Here is an 18,830-nt window from a genome sequence, read left to right as displayed (position 1 = left end):
CCTCTCTTACAACATTGTGGTCAACCCACAGCCCATGGGCTGCAGCAATTCAAGAAGGCACCACACCACCACCTTCTCAAGGGCAATTAGAGATGGACAATAAATGCTGGCCAGCCAGCGATGCCCATGTCCCATGAATGAATAAAACAAATTGCAAATTTCAGATGGTTCTACCAGGGTTACACCAATAGTTACCAAAGAAAATGTTAGAAAAATTGAAACCTCTTAATTTTTAATTCTTGTAAAGTCCCAGACTGACCCTCCCAAGAACACCCAAAACATGTGACTCCACCCCACCCCAGGAGATGCTCACACCACCCCCCTCCGACCTCCGACAGTTCCCGCTCCTATTGGAGCTCCTATCCCCTCACCCTCAAAATGCTATCCCCTTACCTTTGGCATTTACCTTCTCCCTGGCTGTCTCTTTCACTGAACTTTTGAACCTACCTGTTTACAGCAATTGGTGCTGTAAAAAAGAGGGTGTACTCCGTTAATCCAACTCTGCTGAACTGGAACACTGGAGACAGCTGCAATGCCTAGACCTTGCCTGGCCCAAGTTGGCCTTGACAGGCAGGGATGTAGCTCAGTGAGGACAGAGTGGCAATCCAACAACACTGATTGCCACTTCAAAGAAGCTTTGGCTCAAAATTCCGCTCACCAAAGCCCTGTACAATGGTAGCAAAGAACTCCTTACTCTTGTACTCCATCTTTCAACCCACAACGTGCCACTCGCCTTCCTAATTGATTGCTTTGTCTGCACGCTTTCTGTGTTCCTGTTACAAGTTCACCCAAGTGTTTCAAAATATCAACATTTAGAAGTTACATGCATTTTTTTTAAAAATTCTGCTTTTGTACTCCTACTGTCAAAATGAAATAATTTATATAAATAGCTGAGGTCTCAACAGTCATCCCAACTCCACTAGACTTAGTCAGACTCAAGCATGATAGGCCAACTGGCCCCTTTCAATGCTATAAACTTTCTATGTTAGCAGCTATGTTAACTAAGCTCCATCTGTAATCTGATCCAGTCACACTGGGGCTGCACCTAACCCAGTTACGGTGTTTGTGACTGTACATCTGGCGCAGTTGTGCTGATTTTCACTGAGTAAATATTGTAAGTTAAACAGTCCAGAAATTGTAAAACTGTTGTATGCAAAGTATATAACTTTAAATAACTTACGCTGTCTTGATCATCCACTGAGGCATTGTGATCAAGAAGGAATTTCACAGCTTGTTCGTGTCCAGCCCCAGCTGCCCAGTGCAGTGCTGTTCGATCTATCTGAAAAATAACATTTCAAGAGGATTGGCTGTATACAACGCAGCTCTCATTTATCAAACAAACCAGATTAGAGACTGGCACATCCAACACCTCACTCCTCCACCATCTTCCCACCGCACCCCCGCAAGCATTCTTCAAACACCAGTATATCCAAGCCCACACTACAAGTAGGATTTTACAGCCCCGCTCATCCGGAAACCAGAAAATCCCACCGGAGGTAAATGGATCTTTTCATGCTCCGCACCTCGTCCACTCTGTTTCCTGTGGCAGGCGGAACGGTAAAGTTCTGGCCTGTTAGTCTGCCCACTCCTCGGCACACACACCAACCTCACAATCTGACAACACCAAATGCACAACCCAAACTCCTGCTCCTCGTTCACATGCCTTAATTCCCAGCTCAAAGGCCTGAAAGCGGAACTGGAAAGGAAGCTGCCTCATTAGCATTGAAACATTTGATTTACAATAATTACACTTCTCTGTCCTGGGAAAACAGATATCCAAGGTAGTGTAAAGAGGCAGAGATCCCAACGTCTGGTGTAAAGATCATAAGAACATCCAACCCATTTAGCCATCAACCCATTCAGTATGATCATGGCTTGAACACAACTTTTCCACTTGTTCACCATATTCCTTGAATCCCAGAGAGACTGAAAATCTACTCATTTCATAATATATAAATAAAATATATACATATATATTGCACAACCACAACTCTCTGAGGCAGAGAATGCTAAAGGTTCATAATTCTTCTCATCTCAATCCTAAATGATAGGTCTCTTATCCTGAAATTCTGTCCCCATGTAATAGATTCCATAGCAAGGGGAAACAATCTCTCAACCCCTTCAGAACCATGTATGTTTCAAAGAGACCGCCTCTCATTTTTCTAAATTCCAGAGAATATAGAATTTACTCAGCCTCTTAACATCATACAACAACTTTCTCATCCAAGGGACCAATCTAGAGAACCTTTGCTGTACCACCTCCAGTGCAAGTATATCCTTTCTTAGATGTGGAGTCTCACAACACCAGTTAAAGTCCAACAGGTTTATTTGGAATCATGAGCTTTGGGAGCGCTGCTCCTTCATCAGGTGATCACCTCTGAAGGAGCAGTGCTCCAAAAGCTTGTGATTCCAAATAAACCTGTGGGACTTCAACGTGGTTCATAGAGTCATAGAGGTTTACAGCATGGAAACAGGCCCAACTTGCTCATGTTGCCCTTTTTTTAAACCCCTAAGTTAAATGCAACTGCCCACATTTGGCCCATATCCCTCTATACCCATGTTATCCATGTAACTGTCTAAACGCTTTTCAAAAGACAAAATTGTACCCGTCTCTACGACTACGTCTGGCAGCTTGTTCTAGACACCACCCGCTGTGTGAAAAAATTGCCCCTCTGGACACTTCTGTATCTCTCCCCTCTCACGTTAAACCTATGCCCTCTAGGTTTAGACTCCCCTACCTTTGGGAAAAGATATTGACTACCTAGCTGATCTGTGCCTCTCATTATTTTACAGAGCTCTTTAACATCACCCCTCGGCCTTCTACGCTACAGAGAAGAAAGTCCCAGTCTATCCAGTCTCTCCTTATAACTCAAACCATCAAGTCCCAGTACCATCCTGGTAAATCTTTTCTGCACACTTTCTCATTTAATAATATCCTGTCTGTAATAGGGTGACCAGAACTGTACACACTATTCCAAGTGTGGCCTTACCAATGTCTTGTACAACTTCAACAAGACATCCTAATTCCTGTATTCAATGTTCTGACCAATGAAACCAAACATGCTGATCATCACTCTGTCCACCTGTGACTCCACTTTCAAGGAACTATACATATGTACCCCTAGATCTCTTTGTTCTGTAGCTCTCCTCCACACCCTATCATTAACTGAGTAAGATCTGCCCTGGTTCAATCTACCAAACTGCATCACCTCACATGTATCTAAATTAAACTCCATCTGCCATGGTGTTGTGAGACTTTTTACTGTGCTCACATAGTCCAACACCGGCATCTCCATATCTTAAATGTGGAGACCAAAAGCAAACAAAGGGTCCAGGTAGAGATGCCAATATCCAGATCAATGTAAAGGTTTCACAAACACAATTGTTTAGGCCAATATAGTGGTAAATGGGTCTCCATCCACTTATTCCTAATTTATTTTCTTCTGCTCCCAGAAATTCATTCATCATGAAGTAAACATTTTTTCCCAAAAGTACAGCTGAAACAAAATTTCCTTGTAGTGCAATATTTTTTCCTTTTGAAATTCTACTTTATTCAACAGTACTTGAAGGACAAAAAAAAACCAATGATGGGAAAGCAATGATTAAATTGATGTTTTTGCCATATTGCACCCAAGGACTATCCGCTCAAAATTCAGTTTTATCAATACTATTTTCAGATCTGCAAATAGTTCTGTCATGCTTTTTATGAATTCAGGGCACCCAGAAGTACTGTAAAATGAATGAAACACTATTGCAGTTAAGTCACCGTGGTAACGTAGGAAATACAACAGCCAATCCGCAAAGAATAAACTCCAACAAGAAGCAACACAATATTAAACAATATGACCAGATAATCCATATTTAGTGATATTGATTGTGGGATAAACTTTATCGCAAGCAACCAAGAACTCCACTGCACCCAATGTTGATCACCTTACTGTGAGGCGATGATTATAGACAACCAACAGTTTCTGATGAATGAAAGCAGCTGTTGTCAATGAAAAGAATGGAGAATCCTACTGTTTGCACAGGGTGGCAGAACTGAGCAGTGGTGCACCTGCCCACATGCCTCAAACTAAACATCAGTGTTTGAGTTACAGCTTTCCAGACTCAAAATTGTGTTCAACAACTTCAGATTTTTTTGTTGTTGTGTTTTCTTTGATTTCTGGACACCATTGTTTTCAGTTTTGGTCTTTATATTTAAGTATAGGAATAGGAGGATAGTTCAGTTAAATGCGTGGCTGAAGATATGGTGCAGGATCAGTGGCAAGGTCCTAACAAGCAGCTCAAGGAATTTGATAAACTGAAAAGCTAGATCTCTAGTAATCTTGGGATTACTCCCTGTGCCACCTGCCAGTGAGGCTAGGAATAGGAAGATAATACAGTTTAATACAAAGCTAAAGAGCTGGTATAGGAGGAAAAGCTTCAGTTATGTGGATCATTAGGACGTCTTGCAGGGCAGGTGGGACCTGTACAAGAGGACAAGATGCACCTAAACTGAGGGGCACCAATATCCTGGCAGGGAGGTTTATTAATGTCATTCAGGATTGGCCATGGAAAATTACCCCTTAGTGTCAGGGGGATTAGCAAGGTAAATATACGGGGCTACAGGGTTATGCTGTGGGTGGCATTATTGTTGGTGCAGGCTCAATGGGCTGAATGGCCACCTTCTGCATTGTAAGGATTCTATAAACAGACAGGGAGAGGTTACTGAACATGGTGGGACTGGCAGTCTGCAGTGTATTTGTTTTAACACAAGGACGCAAGGGGTATGACAGCTAGGGCAGATGAACTTAGAGCTTAGATTAGTACATATGACTATGATGTTGTAGTTATTACAGAGAACTGGTTGAGGGAAAGACCAGACTAGCAGCTTGATGTACCGGGAATTAGATGTTTATCAGAGCTGAGATATCAGAGCTTTACTGAGGGAGGACACCTTGGAGGACTCATCCAGCGAGTTCACGGGTAGAGCTCAGGAATAAGAAGGACGCAATCACTTATTTGAGTTGTACTGCAGGCTTCTCAACAGCCAGCAGGGGACAGACGAAAAGATATGTGCACAGACTGTGGAAAAATGCAAAACAAAACAGAGCTGTTGTAGTGGGTGATTTTAACTTTCCCTATATTGACTGGGACTCCCTTACTGCCAAGGGCTTGGATGGGGGAAAAATTTGTTAGGTGCAATCAGGAGGCTTTCTTGAAGCAATATGTAAATAGTCCAACTAGGGAAGGGGCCACACTATTCCTGGTATGGGGAATGAGTCCGGCCAGATAATCTAAGTTTCCATGAGGTGCATTTCGGGAACAGTGACTATAATTCCATAAGCTTTAAGTTACCTATGGATAGTCCTCAGGTGAAAGTAATAAATTGGGGGACAGCCAGCTACAACAATATTAGGCAGGAACTGGGGAATGTAGATTGGGGTCAGCTGTTTGAAGGTAAATCCACATTTGTTGTGTGGGAATTTTTTAAAGGGCCAGCATGTTCCTGTGAAAATGAAGGATGAGGATGGCAAGATTCGGGAACCTTGGATGACAGGATGAAATTGTGATCTTAGTCAAAAAGAAAAAGGAGGCAAACGTAAGATCTAGGAAACTGAAAACAGACAGATCCCTCGAAGAATGTAAAGAAAGCAGGAAAGACCTTAAATAAGAAGTTATATGGGCTAAAAGAGCTTCACTCTAAAAGGAATGTGTTTACCCTGAACCCAGAGGCATCTAGACGGGTACATGAATAGGAAAGTTACAGAGGGGGGATAGGATCCAGTAAGGGCAGGAAGTTTTTTTTTTAATTTAGTTAGGGCATCATGATTGGCACAGGGTTGGAGGACCAAAGGGCCAGTTCCTGTGCTGTACTTTTCTTTGTTCTTTATAAGCATCTTGACAGATGCATTAATAGAGGGATACAGACCATGTAGACACAAGGGATGAGATTTTCCAGCTATGCTTGCTCCGAAACTGGAAAATCTCGCCTGACTGAATCGAGGGGCCATGTTATGTGCTGCACTATTCTTTGCTCTTTATAACTCAGCAAGATTTAAAGTAGTTATGGAAAATGACAAAGATGGACCAGAAATAAAGGTTTTGAATTGAGAGACGGCCAATTTTAATAAGATAAGACAGGATATGGTCAAAGTGGACTGCTATTTGTAGGAAAATCCATATCAGAGCAGTGGAAGTCATTCAAAACAGGACCAACATTTTCTCATAAATGTAAAGAGTGGGTCCAAAAGTCCAGAGCACCTTAGATATCAAGGGATTTACCGGATTGGTTCAGAAAAAACAGAACATAGAACACAGAAACATAGAACGGGAGGTTTATGGCAGCTACAGGGAACTCAAAATTGTGGGTGCCCTAGAAGAGTGTAGAAAGTGCAGTGAACTACTTAAAAAAGAAATTAGGAGACCAAAGAAGGGGTATGAAAAAACACTGGAGGCAGCAAACAGGTAGATAATATGGTTAAAAAAGCATATGGAATACTTGCCTTTATTAGCTGAGGCACAGACTTTGGTGAGGCCACAGCTGGATATTGTGTGCAGTTCTGGTGTCCTTATCTGAGGAAGGACATCTTTGCTAAAGAGGGAGTGCAGCAAAGGTTTACCAGGCTGATTCCTAGGATGGCAGATCTGTCATATCAGGAGATACTAAGTCGGTTAGAACTACATTCTTTGGAGTTTAGAGGCATGAGAGGGGATCTCATAGAAACTTATAAAATACTAAAAGGATTGGACAAGGTTGATTCAGGAAGAATCTTTATGATGGTGGGGGGAATCCAGAACTGGGGGTCACAGTTTGAGGATAATTGGTGAACTTTTCAGGACTGAGGTAAGGAAAGATTTCTTCACCCAGATAGTGGTCAATCTGTGAAATTCACTACCACAAAAAGTAATTGAGGCCAAAACATTGCGTGATTTTAAGAAATTTGATATGGCTCTAGGGGCTAAAGGGATCAAGGGTTATTGTGGGAAGGTGGGATCAGAACATAGAACATTACAGCGCAGTACAGGCCCTTCAGCCCTTGATGTTGCACCGACCAGTGGAACCAATCTAATGACCCTCTAACCTAAACTATTCCAATGTTATCCATATGCCTAGCCACCGACCATTTGAATGCCCTTAAAAGTTGGCGAGTCCACAACAGCTGCAGTTGTGGACATAGAACAGCACAGCACAGTACAGCCCTTCAGCCCTCAATGTTGTGCTGAGCTATGTCCAAGCCCAAGATCAAGCTATCCCACTCCCTATCATTCTGGTGTGCTCCATGTGCCTATCCAATAGCCACTTGAAAGTTCCTAAAGTGTCTGACTCCATATCACAGCAGGCAGCGCATTCCACACCCCAACCACTCTCTGAGTGAAGAATCTACCTTGGACATCTCTCCTATATCTCCCACCATGAACCTTATAGTTATGCCTCCTAGTAACAGTTACATCCACCCGAGGAAATAGTCTCTGCGTGTCTATGCTATCTATCCCCTCAGCATCTTATAAACCTCTATTCAGTCTTCTCTCATTCTCCTCCACTCTAAAGAGAAAAGCCCCAGCTCCCTCAACCTTTCCTCATAAGACCTACCCTCCAAACCCAGCAGTATCCTGGTAAATCTCCTCTGCACTTTCTCCAATGCTTCCACATCCTTCTTATACTGAGGTGACCACAACTGCACACAATATTCCAAATGTGGTCTCACCAAGGTCCAATATAGTTGCAACATAACCCACGGCTCTTAAACTCAAACCCCCCGCTAATAAACGTTAACACACTATAAGCTTTCTTTACTTCAGAGATCTATGAATATGAACCCCAAGATCTCTCTGTTCCTCCACATTCCTCAGAACCCTGCTGTTGACTCTGTAATCTGCATTCAAGTTTGTCCTACCAAAATGAATCACCTTCCACTTATCAGGGTTAAACTCTATCTGCCACTTTTTGGCCCATCAGGATATTGAATTTGATGATCAGTCATGATCAAAATGAATAGCAGAGCTGGTTCTAAGGGCCTACTCCTGCTTCTAGTTTCGATGTTTCGCTTTCCTTCTTTTATATTCTATTCTTCTTGCAATAAACATCAACAATTTATTAAGAACTTACTGTAACTGCATACTAACCTTTTATGATCCCTGAACCAGGACACCGAGATCCCCCGGAATCAGAGTTCTGTAGTTTCTCACCAGTTAAATATTGCACTGCATTTCTATTCCTCCAGCCTAAAGTGAACAAGTTCACACCACACTACCCACATTATAATCTTCCAATGTTTTCCCACCCACTTAACCCATTCTTCTTGCTTTGAAAGACTCTTTATCTCCTCTTTGACAACTTATTTTTCTATTTTGGTGTTACCTTCAAATTTAGCTACCATGCATTCTGTACTTGTTTAAAAACTGTAAAATCTCTAATTATTTCTAGTTCTGATGAAATTCCAAAATATTAACTGTTTTTCTCTCCTCACAGATGTCCTGAGTACTTCCAGCAGAATTTCCAGAATTGCGTATGTGAAATATTGCAAATGCTCACTGTATCTTCTTTCAATGCTGTTCAACCTGGATATTCAGGTACATCACTGGCTATGGAAATATAGATACTCCACTTACATTGTTTTTGACATTGATATTCACTCCCTTCTTCAAAAGCAGCTCCATTTGGGTCAGGTCATTCCTCTTTGCTGCATCATGAAAATCTTGCTCTGACTGCAGTACTTCAGGAAAAAAAACAATAAAATACTAGCATGAGACAGAATCTGACAGCAGCTCAGCAGAATACTACCACTATCAGGAAAGAATGGAGAGAATAGAATATAAAGAATCGATTCCAAGATGGCCTGATCAACATGTTGAAAGTTATTGGTGTTGGTCAGAGTTAATATGGGACATTTTTACTTGCAGAAGAATCCTAAATTAGGGCCATCAAGACAAGATGGCTGTTAATCAATCCAGAAGGAAAATAAGGAGAAATGTCTTCACTTAGAGAGAGATGAGGCAAATGTAATGGGAGGAGACTGTGCCTCAACTCATTTGAAACTGCTGGAATCTTCAGGCTGAATGAAGGCTTGGCTTGCTCCTGCGCTGGAGATTCTAGATGATTTGTGTACCAGCTCACTCTGGCCAAAACTCTCCTTCGGAACTTCATTCCACTAGTTAAGTCTGATCCCACTTCTTATTCACTTCCCACCCACTTTCACAAGACACACAGACAAATCCTCAAATCTCTTACTCCTAACAAAGTCTACATTATTTTTTTCAGGGAATTCTCTGCCTGTATTTGAGAATTCTGATTAATTCTAAATATCCAAAATGAAGATAATTAGCAGCTAATGTTTTAATATGTGGTTTGAGAATAATACAAGATATGTAAGTAACATCTTAATGTCTCTAAGAAATGTTTTTAACATGCTATTAAAATGAAAGATGTATTCATGAAAGAAATTGGAATAAGTCAGACATAAAGTAAATTACCAATGCATATCTAAGCTGGGGAAAATAGATAAACGTTTCTTCAATAGAACCAGTTTAAATTGGTTAGAGAAAATGCTGAATCATAAGAAGCCATTTTTTTCAGAGAGAACTTTCGTAAAACAGACTGACGAATAACAGAATTATATTTGAAACTGTCAGACAAGTATTGATTGAAAGACATGTCATCAGTAGATTGACAGATCAGTGAATGAATAAAATTGCTGTTAATTAAGTCCTGGGCAAATTAATCTTATTAAAAAGAAGTATAACTAATCTACTATTTTGGCATGAAATCTGAGATCTTTTGTGAAAGCTGCTAGTGCATTAACTGTGTAGGTGGAACCATTGATAGAACCATAGGACATTATAGCACAGAAACAGGCCTTTTGGCCCTTCTTGTCTGTGCCAAACCATTTTTCTGCCTAGTCCCACTGACGTGCACCTGGACCATTTCCTCCACACCCCTCTCATCCATGAACCCGTCCAAGTTTTTCTTAAATGTTAAAAGTGACCCCGCATTTACCACTTCATCTGGCAGCTCATTTCACACTCCCACGACTCTCTGTGCGAAGAAGCCCACCCCTAATTTTCCCTTTAAACTTTTCCCCCTTCACCCTTGACCCATGCCCTCTAGTTTTTTTCTCCCCTAGCCTCTGTGGAAAAAGCCTGCTTGCATTCACTCTACCTATACCCATCATAATTTTATACACCTCTATCAAATCTCCCCTCATTCTTCTACGCTCCAGGGAATAAAGTCCTAACCTATTCAACCTTTCTCTGTAACTCAGTTTCTCAAGTCCCAGCAACATCCTTGTAAACCTTCTCTGCACTCTTTCAACCTTATTTACATCCTTCCTTAGGTGACCAAAACTGCACACAATACTCTAAATTCAGCCTCACCAATGTCTTATACATCTCTCGCTTTGGCCAAAATGAGATTTGTCTTGTCCTAATTGTATGTTTGCCTGAATATTGTTAATTTGTAATGTTTTTGATCTAACATTTCAATGTTTTAATAACTGAATAAACTTTTTTTGCAAAATGAAATGTTTAATGAAAATATTTAGTCTTTAAATTAATCAGGCCGCCTAAAAGAATTTCCCACAACACTGCCCAAAGGGTTGTGGAAGCTGGATCATCAGAGTATTTAAAGTGGAGATGCATTACTATTTGACAACAAAGGAATGGAAAGTTATGAAAAAATGGCTCAGAGAAGTAGTTGAGGCCGGCATAAATCAGCCATGATTATATTAAATGGCTGGGCAGGCTTGAAGGATATGGTGGCCTACTCCTGCTTCTATTTACTGTATTCTTGTGATGCTGGCTAGGCCAGTATTTTTATTGCATATCTCTAATTTCACTTGTGAAGATGGTGCTATCTGAATTCCACACACCCAGAGCACTCATGCCCAGGTACTTTGCACCCTCCGCAAGCCACCCTAGCCATATCTGACTCGGCTAACTACCTCACCATTTCCCACATTCCACTCCTCTGAAAATTCCTTGAAAAATCATAACATTTCTTAAATTTGTGCCCTTTTCCACAACTCCAAGTTTTATCCTTTGCAATCAGATATGGTCACAGTACTTTAACAAACTAATCCAGTGACTGGGTGTTAAATCATACTGACCCTGCCAAGCTCTACTTTTATTTTCTGTGATCCATTATCTACCCATTCTGTTGGGCCATTGCCATAGACACCCTGCCTGCAAAACTGATTGCACTCTCCACTCATCTCACGACACCAACATCCTATCTGTCACTCGCTGAGCTTTCAACCACATAGCCTCTCCATCATGAAGAGTCTATTTTCACATCTGCAACAACTTCTTGACTGTGCCTCAACCCATTTGAAACTGCTGAAATCCTCATTTATATATTTTCACTTCAAAATACACCTATACCAACACACTCCTAAGCGATGGGTGGCATGGTGGCACAGAGGTTAGCACTGCTGCCTCACAATGCCAGGGATCTGGGTTCGATTCCCAGCTTGGGTCACTGCCTGTGTGGGATCTGCATGTTCTCCCCGTGTCTGAATGGGTTTCCTTCAGGTTTCCTCCCACAACCTGAAAGATGTGTTGGTTAGGTACATTGGCCATGCCAAACTCCCCAAGTGTATCTCAATAGACGCCAGAGTGTGGCAACTACAGGATTTTCAATGACTTCATTGTGGTCTTAATATAAGCTGACCTGTGACACTGCTAAGTAAGCTTTAACTTCCCATCCTCATTTTCAGTAAACACCAGCTCATCAATGATTCTACTGCCAGTACCTTGCCCAATCTCTGCACAGTTTAGGTCATGAATAAAAATAGTAGAGTCCAGTCCCTATAGGCCATCACTAGTGATTCCAAGCAGTCATGATGTGGAGATGCCGGCGTTGGACTGGTGTAAACACAATAAGAAGTCTCACAACACCAGGTTAAAGTCCAACCAATTTATTTGATAGTAAACCTACAAGCTTTTGGGGTTTGCCCCTTTGTCAGGTGAGTGGGGAGTTCACTCACTCTCCACTGGTTGGACTTTAACCTGGTGTTGTGAGGCTTCTTACTGTGGTTCCAAGCAGATGCAAATCTATTGATAACTGAAATCCATGGCAGCACACTGGTTAGCACTGCTGCCTCAGAGTGCCAGGGACCCAGATTCAGTTCCGGGCTTGGATCACTGTTTGTGTGGAGTTGCACGTTCTCCCTGCACCTGTGTGGGTTTCCCACAGTCTGATATGCTGAACAGGTGCTGGGGTGTGGCGACCAGGAGAATTTTACAGTAACTTCATTGCAGTGTTAAATGTAAGTCTTACTTGTGTCTCTAAAGACATTCCAGCTACTTCCCAATTCAGCTCAACATATGTGATTAGCATAAGAGGCATTGATCTTAAACAGAAATCACTTGAGCAATAGCTTGTTAAATGCAATTTGGGTATGTGTGTGTCCCCCATTTCACCATATTGTTAGCTGTGTCTCCCAAAAACTCTCTACATCTCTACCTTTCTCCTGTAAAATCCAACTCTTGACAAATGTTTCGTTATAAGTGACAAGAATGGGAAGTGTTGCGGTTAGGACACAGAGTGTGACTGGAACCAGAGCAGAATGAATACCCAATGCTGAGCTGGCCATTCAGCCCACTGTATGCTAGATATCTGCAGCAAACCAGTGAGCTCATTTCCTTAATCTTTCCTTCCAACTCAATTTTGATCAATTTGATTTGAGAATTGGATAACTCGAAATTATTTTTACCGAGGAGAAATTCAGCCCTTTTCCTACAAATGGATCCTCAGTGCGGAGCTGCTCCTTATCCCCAACAGCTTTTCAAATCCGCAGTGACCAAAGCTGACAGACACAGGGAGGGTGATCCCGGTGCTCACCTGTTCCCCCCCCCGCCCCCCTCAATCCCTCCCCCTACCCACACCCCCTCAATCCCTCCCCCCACCCACACCCCCCCCTTAATCCCTCCCCCCACCCACACCCCCCCTCAATCCCTCCCCCCACCCACACCCCCCCTCAATCCCTCCCCCCACCCACACCCCCCCTCAATCCCTCCCCCCACCCACACCCCCCTCAATCCCTCCCCCCACCCACACCCCCCCCTTAATCCCTCCCCCCACCCACACCCCCCCTCAATCCCTCCCCCCACCCACACCCCCCCCCTCAATCCCTCCCTCCACCCACACACCCCCCCACACACGATTCCCGGTCTCGCCCCCTGCGCCGCCCCCCCATTCCCGATCCCCCCCCCCCCCCATTCCCGATCCCCCCCCCCCCCCATTCCCGATCCCCCCCCCCCCATTCCCGATCCCGCCCCGCCCCCATTCCCGATCCCCCCCGCCCCCATTCCCGATCCCCCCCGCCCCCATTCCCGATCCCCCCCGCCCCCATTCCCGATCCCCCCCGCCCCCATTCCCGATCCCGCCATTCCCGGTTCTCTCACTCACGGTTTTCTCTCTCAGGCACTGAATCTGCCGCCATTTTTCTCTCCCGCGGCGACAGGGCGGAGCCTCACTCCGGGAGAGAGAGTCAGCTCAACACGCCCCCCCACCCACCCCCTCCCCCTCCCCACCCCCTCACACCCCCACCCACCCCCTCACCCCCCTCACCCCACCCCCTCACCCTCACCCCCCCACCCCCCCCAACCCCCCCCTCACCCCCCCACACCCTCACCCTCACCCCCCACCTTCACCCTCACGCCCCCCACCCCCTCACCCCCCCCACCCACCCTCCCCACACCCTCACCCCCCCCCACCCACCCTCCCCACACCCTCACCCCCCCCACCCACACCCTCACCCCCCCCACCCACACCCTCACCCCCCCCACCCCCTCACCCCCACACCCACCCCCCCCACCCACACCCTCACCCCCCCTCCCCCACCCTCACCCCCCACCCCCCTCCCCCACCCCCACCCCCCTCCCCCTCCCCCACCCTCATCCCCCCACCCTCATCCCCCCTCCCCCTCCCTCATCCCCCCTCCCCCTCCCCCTCCCTCATCCCCCCACCCTCATCCCCCCACCCTCATCCCCCCTCCCCCTCCCCCACCCTCATCCCCCCACCCTCATCCCCCCACCCTCATCCCCCCTCCCCCATCCCCCCTCCCCCACCCTCATCCCCCCACCCTCACCCCCCTCATCCCCCCACCCTCACGCCCCCCTCATCCCCCCACACCCCCACCACCCACACCCACACCCTCACTCACCCCCCACCCACACCCTCACACCCCACACCCTCACACCCCCTCCACTCCCCCACCCCACCTCACCCCCTCACACCCCACACCCTCACACCCCACACCCTCACACCCCCTCCACCCCCCATCCCCCCACCTCACCCCCCCTCCACCCCCCCCTCCACCCCCCATCCCCCCACCCCCCATCCCCCCACCCCCCACCTCACCCCCCCTCCCCCCACCTCACCCCCCCTCCACCCCCCACCCCCCCCACCTCACCCCCCACCTCACCCCCCCTCCACCCCCCATCCCCCCACCTCACCCCCCCTCCACCCCCCACCCCCCCACCTCACCCCCAACCCCCCCACCTCACCCCCCCACCTCACCCCCCCCTCCACCCCCAACCTCCCCCACCCCCCCACCCCCCACCTCCCCACCCCCCCCCCTCCCCTCACACCCCCCCACCCCCCACCCCCCCTCACACCCCCCACCCCCCCTCACACCCCCCCTCATACCCCCCTCATACCCCCCTCATACATACCCCCTACCCACCCCTCCCACACACCACCCGACCCCCTCAGTCCACACATACACCGTCCATGGGGATAGTGCCAGAGGACTGGAGAGTGCAAATGTTGTTCCTCTCTTCAAGAAAGGAAATAGTTATGACCCTGGTAATTATAGGCCAGTTAGTCGTACTTCGGTAGTCGGTAAGTTAATGGAAAGGGTCCTGAGAGATAGGATTTATGACAATTTGGAAAGATGCAGTTTAACCCGCGATAGTCAGCATGGATTCGTGAGGGGTAAGTCCTGACTCACAAATTTGATTGAATTCTTTGAGGAGGTAACTGAATGTGTGGATGAAGGTAGAGCAGTTGGTGTCGTATACATGGATTTTAGTAAGGCGTTTGATAAGGTTCCCCATGGTAGGCTCATGAAGAAAGTAAGGAGGTGTGGGAAAGAAGGAAATTTGACTGATTGGATAAGTAACTGGCTGTCTCAGAGAAGACAGAGGGTGGTGGTGGAGGGAAAATCTTCAGACTGGAGGCCAGTTACCAGCAGTGTACCACAGGGTCAGTGCTGGGTCCTCTGCTATTTGTGATTTTTATCAATGACTTGGAAGAGGGGGCTGAAGGGTGGGTTAGTAAATTTGCTGATGATACCAAGATTGGTGCAGTAGTGGATGAGGTGGAGGGCTCTTGCAGGCTGCAAAGAGACATTGATAGGAGTCATGATGTGGATGTGCCGGCGTTGGACTGGGATAAACACAGTAAAAAGTCTGACAACACCAGGTTTTAGTCCAACTGATTTATTTGATAGTAAACTCACAAGCTTTCGAGGGGACTCCCTCTTCGTCAGGTGAATGGAGAGTTCTGGCCTCGGACAGAGCATATAAAGCACAGACAGTTTAGAGATTATCTCTAAACTAAAACCTGGTGTTGTCAGACTTGTTACATTGATAGGATGCAGAGCTGGGCCGAAAAGTGGCAGGTGGAGTTTAACCCTGATAAGTGCGAGGTGATTCATTTTGGTAGGACAACTAGCTTGATCTTAGGATTGGACATAGCTCGGCACAACATTGAGGGCCAAAGGACCTGTACTGTGCTGTAATGTTCTATGTTTCTATGACAAACTTGAATGCAGATTACAGGGTCAACAGCAGAATTCTGAGGAATGTGGAGAAATGGAGAGATCTTGGGGTTCATATCCACACATCTCTGAAGGTTACCATTCAAGTGTATAGAGCTGTGAAGAAGGCTTATAGTGTCTTAGCATTTATTAACAGGGGGTTTAAGAGCCATGGGGTTATGCTGCAACTATACCAGATCTTGGTGAGACAACATTTGGAATATTGCATGCAGTTCTGGTCACCTCACTATAAGAAGGATATGGAAGAATTGGAGAGAGTGCAGAGGAGATTTAGCAGGATGCTGCCTGATTTGGAGGGTAGGTCTTATAAGGAAAAGATTGAGGAAACTGGGGCTTTTCTCTTTAGAGCAGAGGAGAATGAGAGGCAACTTAATAGAGGTTTATAAGATGATGAGGGGGATAGATAGAGTGGACGTACAGAGGCTATTTCCTCAGACGGATGTAGCTATTACTCGGAGGCATAACTATAAGGTTCACGGTGGGAGATACAGGAGGGATGTCCGAGGTAGATTCTTTACTCAGAGAGTGGTTGGGGTGTGGAATGCACTGCCTGCTGTGATAGTGGAGTTGGAGACTTTAGGAACTTTCAAGCGGTTATTGAATAGGCACATGGAGCACTCCAGAATGATAGGGAGTGGGATAGCTTGATCTTGGGTTTGGACATAGGTCGGCACAGCATCGAGAGCTGAAGAGCCTGTACTGTGCTGTAATGTTCTATGTTTCTATGTTTATTTGGTAGCAAAAGCCACTAGCTTTCGGAGAGCTGTTCCTTCATCGGATACCTTTTTCACTAATTTGATCAAGTTTTTGAGGAAGTGACAAAGATAATTGATGAGGGCAAGACAGTAGATGTTATCTGCATGGACTTCAGTAAGTCCTTTGACAAAGTCCTCATGGCAAACTGGAGCAGAGGGTGAAGTCGCATGGGATCAGAGGTGAGCTGACAAGGTGAGTACAAAACTGGCTCAGTCAAAGAAGACAGAGGGTAGCAGTGGAAGGGTGCATTTCTGTACTTGGAATATAGTGTTCAATTCTGGTCATCACACTACCAGAAAGATGTGGAGGCTTTGGAGAGGGTACAGAAAAGATTTACCAGGATGCTGTCTGGAATGGAGGGCATTTGCTGTGAGGAGAGGTTAGAGATACTTGGTTTGTTCTCACTGGAACGGCAGAGGTTGAGGGGTGACCTGATAGAAGTCTACAAGATTATGAGCGGCATAGACAGAGTGGATAGTCAGAAGCTTTTCTCCAGGGGGGAAAAGTCAATTATTAGAGGCACAGGTTTAAGGTGCGAGGGGCAAGATTCAAAGGAGATTTACAAGGCAGGTTTTTATACAGAAGGTGGTGAGTGCCTGGAACTCACTGCCAGGGGAGGTAGTGGAAGCACACACACCAGTGGCTTTTAAGGGGCATCTTGACAAATACATGGGATGGGAATAGAGGGATATGGTCCCTGGAAGGGTAGGGTGTTTTAGTTAAGTCAAGCAGCATGGTCGGTGCAGGCTTGGAGGGCCAAAGGGCCTGTTCCTGTGCTCTAGTTTTCTGTTTTCTTTGTTCTTTGAATAGAGAGCTATGACAAGTGGCGTTCTTCAGGGATCAGTGCTGGGACCTTTGCTGTTTGTAATATATATAAATGATTTGGAGGAAAATATATGTGGTTTGATTAGTAAGTTTGCAGGTGACACAAAGGTTGGTGGATTTGCAGATAGCGATAAGGACCATCAGAGGATACAGCAAGAAATAGATCAGTTGGAGACTTGGGCGGAGAGATGGCAGATGGAGTTTATAGAACATAGAACATTACAGCGCAGAACAGGCCCTTCGGCCCACGATGTTGCGCCGACCAATTAAAAAGCAATGACCCTCTAACCTAAACCAATCCCTTTCCATCCATAAACCTATCCACGGATCTCTTAAACGCCCCCAAACTAGGTGCGTTTACAACTGCAGCAAGCAGGGCATTCCAATCCCTCACCACCCTCTGGGTAAAGAACCTACCTCTGACATCCGTCCTATAACTACCACCCCTTAATTTAAATTAATTTAATTTAATCCGGACAAATGTGAGGTAATTCATTTAGGAATGTTTAATACAGATAGGAAATACACAGTAAATAGCAGAACCCTCGGGAGTATTGATAGGCAAAGGGATCTAGGTGTACAGATATACAGGTCACTGAAAGTGGCAATGCAGGTGGAGAAGGTAGTCACGAAGGCATACGGCATGCTTGCCTTCATCGGCCGGGGCATTGAGTTTAAAAATTGGCAAGTCAAATTGCAGCTTTATAGAACCTTAGTTAGGCCGTACTTGGAATATAGTGTTCAATTCTAGTCGCCACACTACCAAAAGGATGTAGAGGCTTTGGAGAGGGCACAGAAAAGAGGTTGGAGAACCTTGGTTCTCACTGGAACCACGGAGGTTGAGTGGTGACCTGGTAGAAATCTACAAGATTGTGAGGGGCTTGGACAAAATGCATAGTCAGGGTCGGGTAAAGTCAATTACTAGGGGCCATATTGTTAAGGTGCAGGGGCGAGGTTTGAAGGAGATGTATGTGGCAAGTTGAACTTTAACCTAGTGTTGTGAGACTTCTTACTGTGTTTACCCCAGTACAATGCCGGCATCTCCACATCATTACTGCAAGTTTTTTACACAGGTGTCTGGAAGTCGCTGTCAGGTGGAGGTTGTGGAAGCAGATACGCTAGTGACTTTTGAGGAGCATCTTGACAGATACATGAATAGGATAGGAAAGGGGGACATGATCCCCAGAAGGCTATGGGTTTTAGTTCAGTCAGACAGCATGGTCAGTGCAAGGTTGGAGGGCTGAAGGGCCTGTTCTGCTGTAATTTTCTTTGTTCTTTAATTATGAAATTTTGTAGAGGGCACTGCTATATCCTACTATGTGTGAGCTTTCAGTTGGCAGTAATTTGAATAAGCTAGTCGCCATAGATCTAAACATATGGGGCAAAAATATTTCATTCTATATTTTGTTATCCTTGTGACCAGGTTTAGTCCTTTTTCAATAATGTGTTACAATCCCAACCGATCTTGCTCCTGGATAGTCA

General features: G+C 45.6%; 1 protein-coding gene across 3 annotated transcripts in view; it reads right to left on the bottom strand.

Moving 5' to 3' along the window:
• Positions 1 to 13,437, bottom strand: part of ankdd1a (ankyrin repeat and death domain containing 1A) — a 155,945-nt gene extending 142,508 nt beyond the window's left edge. For 2 of the 3 annotated variants that reach the window (XM_080214097.1, XM_080214099.1), the window contains exons 1-3: positions 13,391 to 13,437; positions 8,596 to 8,699; positions 1,181 to 1,279 (exon numbers count right to left, since the gene is read on the bottom strand). In XM_080214097.1, the coding sequence (XP_080070223.1) occupies positions 1,181 to 1,279; positions 8,596 to 8,699; positions 13,391 to 13,424 (237 nt within the window). In that variant the 5' untranslated portion in view covers positions 13,425 to 13,437. Of the gene's footprint in view, positions 1 to 1,180; positions 1,280 to 8,595; positions 8,700 to 12,695; positions 12,803 to 13,390 lie in introns of those variants that run through there. The other variant, XM_080214098.1, reaches the window with a different exon arrangement.
• Positions 13,438 to 18,830: the final 5,393 nt, after the last annotated feature.

This window comes from Carcharhinus amblyrhynchos, chromosome 28, assembly GCF_965287045.1.
Source record: "Carcharhinus amblyrhynchos chromosome 28, sCarAmb.v2.hapA, whole genome shotgun sequence".
Taxonomy (NCBI): domain Eukaryota; kingdom Metazoa; phylum Chordata; class Chondrichthyes; order Carcharhiniformes; family Carcharhinidae; genus Carcharhinus; species Carcharhinus amblyrhynchos.
This window is presented reverse-complemented; position numbering and strand designations above follow the sequence as displayed.